This window comes from Nicrophorus vespilloides, unplaced genomic scaffold (genome assembly GCF_001412225.1).
Source record: "Nicrophorus vespilloides isolate i.1.1-1 unplaced genomic scaffold, Nicve_v1.0, whole genome shotgun sequence".
Lineage (NCBI taxonomy): Eukaryota > Metazoa > Arthropoda > Insecta > Coleoptera > Silphidae > Nicrophorus > Nicrophorus vespilloides.
The window spans coordinates 25,079-32,302 of record NW_017099690.1 but is presented as its reverse complement, the minus strand read 5'-3'; the positions used below and the strand labels follow the sequence as shown (position 1 = coordinate 32,302).

Below are 7,224 nucleotides of genomic sequence, written 5' to 3'. Positions count from 1 at the left end.
GATTAGATTTTGAATGAATTTTCGTTTCGAAATGTCTGTCTTACCACATAGTTTTTGGCTTCCATGTCGGTGTGGTTCTCCACCAAGATTTGGGCTGCTTCTCGTTGGCCCCAATGGGCTGCCGCGTGTAGAGGAGTCCAGCCATCAACATCCTGCTTATCGACGTCGGCTCCGCATTGAAGCACAATCCTTAAAACGCAAATATTAGTAAACATTTTGATCAAGTCGAAAGCATTGATTTATAATTACTTGATCACATCGAGGTATCCTTTTGCAGCAGCCACGTGCAGAGGTGTAGCTCCGGTCTTGGGGTTCGGATCGTCGACCAGTGAACTCTTGTTGGCAAGCCACTGTTCGGCGTCCTTCAGCATCAAACTCTTCTCTTCGTTACGAGCCTCCTCCGGATCGATACCTGCAGATTTAACAATTCACAATGAACCATCAAAATTATTCTACTCGTTCGTCGTACCTTGCTCGTCAATCTCCGATTGTATGAGCTTCTTCATCTGCTCGATGTCGGCTACATCTATGGCAAGGTCTCCGTCGCAATTGACGGCTGCCACGTTGGCACCCTTCTCGATCAGGTACTTGGCTATCGACACGAAGCCGCAGCTCACCGTCGCGTGGAGAGGAGTCCATCCTTCGTTGTCGCCACGATTCACGTCCGCTCCATACTCCACAAGGAACTCCACCATATCCAAATTGTCGTCTATACATGCCTGAAAATAATAATTAATAAAAGTAAAATCAATTAAATATACTCAATTTACACAAACAAAAATGATTCAATGATATTGCAAACCCATAACCAAAATATGATGACCAATCAGCTTATTACCTATAAATATCGAATGTGTTCGAAAAACTATTCTTAAACAAGCTCCGACTAAAAATATACGGAAAGCGACTTATGTAACATCATCAATTTGGATTTCTTAGAAAATCGAATACGACAATTATAGATAGTATTGACATATCACAGCCTTACAATATATGGACAAACTCTAAGAAAAGATGAGAAAAACAGCATTTAACATTCTAATTTCGAACATATTATAAATTAACTTATTATTTAGACTTAAGTCAGTTGACATACTTAATTATAAAGTAAATATGTTTAGAAATCTGAAATACTTGATGTTTTTGTTTTCCTATGTAAAATATATTGATAATATCGTATTGCTTTCATTGCGGTTGCCAATAAATATTTGTTATTATTTCACGGTTTAAAGTTTAGTTGAATAAATAATACAGTGGATTCTGACCGAATTCCCACGATGTTTGGGCAAACAAAAAACATATTTTTGGTATTCCATAGCAATATTTGATTTTGAAGACATAGAATTTTCAATATCTTTATATGAAATTCTTTGTAATTTTTATTAATCAACTTAATCTTAAAAAGACTTAATGCAGTGAACTAAATCAGTAATTAAACCAAATCAATACAATTTAGATTTGAACGACATTCCCAATTCTATTTATCAAATTAGATGTAAATATTTGTGATAAACATTGAAAGTTGTTGAAAACAAGAATAAAATTAACTTAAACACATTTATTTTACTGATAAATTCAATTTATATGATGATCCGACAATCTAAATACAAAGCCTTTGGGTATAAAATTTGCAGATTGAAGATGATTCGAATCGACGAATAACATCAATACGGCTTATAACTATCGATAGTAATGACTAGTCCTATGTAAACGATTAGTGTTTTAAAATATCTTTCAGCAATTTCCACGAAACGCTAATATTTATAAATTCCAAATTTTTTTCGCATAAACAATTTGATTAAATTCGGTTTTCTTGAAGCGCAAAATAAATTTACTTATGAACTAGGTAGATAATACATGGTAACTATCATCGATTTTCCAAATAATGAATGTTCGAAACACAAATATTTTTGTAAGCTCTCCGCACATCGTTAGTCACTTGATGATGGCGATTGATAAGATAAGTATTATCAATGTCATGCAACCTGATCTTAAAAAAAAATCAATCAACGAATTGAAAAATGTACATCCCAAAATCGGTACCAATATATTACTTTTTTTCTGGGTGTTCGTGTGTTATCATCATTATTATTTTTTTGGATATCGTCCAACCTGTGTCGGCTATTTTTTGGCGCTCTGACCCATCTTCATAAAACTTACTACACACACGCATCGAATTTAGACCGCAAAACCGATTTCGACATCCACCTCGATCCTGTATACTTTTATATATATATTATTTTTTCCTTCTTTTCGCTCTCAAACATCTCTCTTCCACTCGCAGCTAGTGAGGGGAATAAGAGGAAAACGTTTGAGCGTGCGTTTGAGAGAGGAGAAAAAAACGAGTTCTAAACGCGTTACGAAACAGGCGAATTATGAAACGATAATAATCATATTAATGATAATAATACCGAAACGGTTGTTTGTTTTCAGTAACAACAGGAAGCACGAAAGCGAATGTGTATCTCGGTCAGAGGCACAAAAAAAAACATTATATAAATACATCGAAGATTCGAAGGAATTCGCCGCGATTCCTAAAGAAAGCAAATTGCTCCATTAAACGAAATTAAAAATTATACGTGGATTGTTTTTTTTTCGTCGTCGATCATCATTTGCGAATGAATATGCAGCAAATTCGAACTTCCTTTTTGCCCGGTTTTGCCGCTGCACGAGCTCCGAGTTTAGATGCGGTCCAAATTTAAAATTGACGCAAATGTAGCCATTAAGGCTGCAAAATGCTCTCGTGCTATCGGGAAATCATCTTACTCTATATCTCGAGAGTGTAAGCAAAAGCTCTAAGAGTACTTTATTATTATTTGCGGCATGTTTGCTGCGCGTTGGTGAATGCCGCTGATAACGGGGCAGACAATATCTGCAGGACTTTGCGGTTTTTCGTTGGAAAATCCTTCTTTTTGTCTTCAGTTTGTCGAAACGGGTAGCAAAAGCTACGACGAGCAAGCAAGCAAGCAAGAAGTACAGCTCGAGTCGCATTGGCGGAGGAGCTCACACAACATTATTAATGCTCGTAACGTGTTTAACCTTTGAATTGGAAAGGTCCATTCGCTATCACATCTCATGAATACAATCAGACATCCTTCTTTTTTTTATTATTATATATAATCATTCCTAAAGTGCACTCCATTATTAACCAATTATTAAACTTTAGAGTTTAACGTTTATGAAAATTCTAATCTTTTACAGAAATGCTTCATTTTCAAATTGATTTATTAATATTATACTGTTAAAATCTTTAATTTCCAAACTTGCAAAGAAAAAGTAGAAAACAATATTTAACTTAATTTTGTGGGTACAAAATTAATGAATAATTGGTATAAAAGAGTGAGTGAGAAATACTACAAAATTATCGATTGTCGACAATTTAAGCTATTTCTTACTATGACTTAAGAATTTTCGATGCAAACAATTTTTTAGTTTTTGGTAGCTTAACGTCTGAATTGATGTGAAATGGTCAGATTATTATAAATTTTATAAGAAATGACAGTAAATACTAATAAACCTAAAATTTTATTCAGTTGTTTTCATTGATTATTTTATGAATCTTAATTAGCTGACTAAAATTAGAAATTGTTTAAGATTCATAATTGCATATTAAAATAACTTTAATATTTGATGTGAACTTTAAAATTGACTTCAAATTTGTGTTTCATGGTTGAATATCATCTATGAGAACTAAAAATCTAGGAAGATATTCGAAAAGTAGTTCAAAGTCTTTAAAATTGCGAGTTTAACAATTATTTGAAATTTGTGTATTATAGATGAAAGCCTGTAAGAGTCCGATTTTTCAGATCATGAACGATTTTGCTTCAAATATGTGTATATAATGTTTGAGATAAGAATTCAAGCAAAAATTTCGGGGGGAAAATCCAGAATTTGGGATGATGAACGATCAGAATTTATAACTTCATATTTCTGTTTGGCGGTTGAGAGTCTATGAGAGCCAAAATTCTAGGAGCTGTAAGAGTTCGCATAAATTAAAGGCCCAAACGATTTGAAACTAAATCCGAGGGATGCACTCGAGTGACGCGATCGGATTTCCAGAAGGCGATACCTGTGTCGGGTTTCGCGCACGTTCAGAGCACGTGAAGTCTCTCCCCGTCTGAACAGAAGAACACCATCCAACTACACCGACAAAGTGCAGGTGGATTTTGGATGCAAGTGGTGCACCGTCGCGCAAAGAAGAGGACAGGAGAGAGGCAATTTACTGCAAAGGCTAACAATTAAAGCGGGGCTGTAAATTAATCGTCGCCGCGATCCCAAAATATATATAAACGTACGCACGAACGAAGCTTGCTTGGATGCCGGTCGCGCGCCTTCAGGAAGTTGTTTTTCGCGTTTCCTGGCGGGCCTTGAGGAACACCAGTTTCGCGTCAAAATTCCGTGGCCATTATAAATTTAAACGTTATGTGGGTAAGGAGGTATGAAGCGGTCCAGAACGTCTGGATGACGTCTGTAAGTTGCGTACGTTCCAATGTATTGGTGGTGTGTATGTATACACACACAATGTGTGTGTGTGTTGCTTGGTATATCGGGTTTATATATATATAGAAGGTACGAGAGTGTCGCTGACCCTGATGATGGCAGTACTCGCGAAAACGCGTATCGCACGCGATTCCCACTGGGGAAACTCCACACGACGACACGACTATTAATAATTCCCAAAGACCGACGACGACGACAATTTCCCACCAACAAATTATTCTTCTTAAAAGAAAAACCCACCCATCCTAGAGAATTTCCCAGGCAGTCTTTTCACACAAGAAGAAAAGAAAAGCCAAAAAAAATGGCAACGTCAAAGGGAAAGATGAAGAAAGAAAAAAAAACGGAGAACCGAAGCGAAAATCCGCTCCACATTGGCAGCAGCATAAACACCGGCGGCGCGCCAGAACCGGCGCTTTAACCATCCCGAAAATAGTTCCATCCGCAATTGTTCAACAATCGCTTTATTCCTGGCACGAAGGGAGCGAATGCGTCAAGAAGAAAGAAACGAAAGGAGAATAGCGGAGAGAGTCGAATGAATATGTGTGTATCGTAATGCATCATTGTATTTACGATGGCTGGAAATAGCGCGCGGTTTATGCAACTGGACTGAAAAAGCAGACAGACTGCAATGATGACGATGATGTTGAAAGAGGATTCATTTTCACTATTCCGGGGACGAGGCAGGAAATCTAAAGATTAAAAAAAGGAATACAATTTTAAAAAAGAAGGAGAAGGATTTAAACGCATTCGTGGTACAAGATGAGAAATGAAGGAGCAGGCAGGATGGACGGACGAGCTTGTCTTCAGAGTTTTGAGGTCCGATCCGAGCTTGTCATGATGCTGCTGTAGCTGGCGGCTAGAGAGAGGAGAGCGCTCGCGGCCAGAGAAGAAGAGTGAGGGATTTATTTTTAATTGTATTTTTGTACACTTGGCAGCGTTCCATTATAAATCCACTATGGACAGAAGCCTATAAAAGCCGTTTGGTGTATTCTTTTATATAAATGGTCGAATTCCGATTGCGATTGCGATCGACGGACGGACAAACATACACACGAACGCACGCACGCACACACACATGCACACGGCGCGGATCGAGCAGGAATGCGTTTCGAAAAATTTACTGTACTCGAGGAGTCGCTGCTTTGCTGCTGCTGCTGCTGTTGTGTGTGTGTACTTCTTTCTGTTTTGTTCGAATGCACATCACGAACCACAAATACACGTACCATTTCTTTTTCTGTTCCTTTTCTTCTTTTTTTTTCTTTTGCAGCCGTTTCTCTCTGTCTCTGCATGCTTTTCTGGCTCTCCGATATATAAATGACCCCATTCTATTAAATAATTCGGAAGTCTTTTCGGATAATTTCTCTTATCTCCCTCCTCCTCCTCCTCCACCACCACGACAATTGCCGCTCTATTTCGGACGAGTCGCTTTCGGAGTGTAACGTTTAAAACAAATATTTAGAATATTGTATGATTCTGTCCCGAACTCTAAATAGGTCGGCGTTGAAACATTAAACATTTAGGAACATATTTTATGACTTCATTTCTTCGAAACCGGTCATTCATCATACACAACATCGCCGAAGAAGACATGTGCACATATTTCATCTTTGTAATACCGCTAATCGCATTCGCTTACATTCTCTACCCTACACACAAACATTACAAAGTAAACGCATTTTTTACTCAATACTTGCCAAGTAATACCGGACAAGTATTATCAATTTTCAATTAAAGAATATAATCTTTTCCTAAACTAAAATAAATTAAAGTTATGTACTGATGCAACTATATTATTGAAATACAATAATTGAACAACGAATTAGAACTTGCAATGGAAAGAAATAAAAAATGTGTTCTAATTGGATGACGGCGATTCGAATGAATGTGATTTGATTATTAAACGCATAGAAAATCGTTTCGAAATTTTCTCATGTTCTTGTGCGTTGCGATGGCAATTAACTTATGATCACGAGGACCAGATTTCACCAATTAAAATCAATTGCATTGTGCAGCAAAGTGAAAAGCACATCGACGAACCCTGATTAGTTTCGCCGCCGCTATTTTCCATGGAAAACAATGAAAATCGAAGATTCGCAGCAAAAACGTAGAAAGTTGATTTCGTCTCTTTGTATGCACGTTCGGTGCATCGTTGGCCTGTCACTTGCGTAAATCTGCGTTACTCAAGAATAACTTAACAGTTTAATTATGATGTATGGATAGATGTGATCGAAGACAGGGTCAATATACGATGTATACCTTATTCAGAGAATGAATTATATATGTATTTAGATGTTCGAGTTATCAATATCCAGGCATGTCGCAATAAAAATATTCTTAAACTTACAAACTTTATGAGATTGCGACTAAATATACTATATTCTTGCTCAGTACATTTACTAATTGGATAATGATTTTCAATTAGACAACAAAAATACAACAGAACACAACCTTATTGAACACAATTAAAGAGTTTTAATAAAAGATGAATGCTCGTGAACAATGCATTGTTTAACCGCAGACAAACAGAAACATAACTACGATATTGACTCTTCGATTAATACGTGATCGCTTAAAGTAAATCTAATTATTGAGAGAGAGAGAGAGATCCAAGTTGTTGTTTCCATGTGATATCCAACGTCTTACACGAAACAATGAAAGCCCGCTGCTATCTGTAATGTTTCATCGAACCGCGATAACACAACTCAAGCTAGAAATAGCAAAAGT

General features: G+C 36.9%; 1 protein-coding gene across 1 annotated transcript in view; it reads right to left on the bottom strand.

The window, feature by feature from the left end:
• LOC108565232 (protein phosphatase 1 regulatory subunit 12A) overlaps positions 1-7,224 on the bottom strand; it is a 32,390-nt gene that overhangs the window by 20,021 nt on the left and 5,145 nt on the right. The window contains exons 2-4 of the mRNA XM_017924576.1: positions 470-719; positions 250-412; positions 45-189 (exon numbers count right to left, since the gene is read on the bottom strand). Of these exons, the coding sequence (XP_017780065.1) occupies positions 45-189; positions 250-412; positions 470-719 (558 nt within the window). The remainder of the gene's footprint in view (positions 1-44; positions 190-249; positions 413-469; positions 720-7,224) is intronic.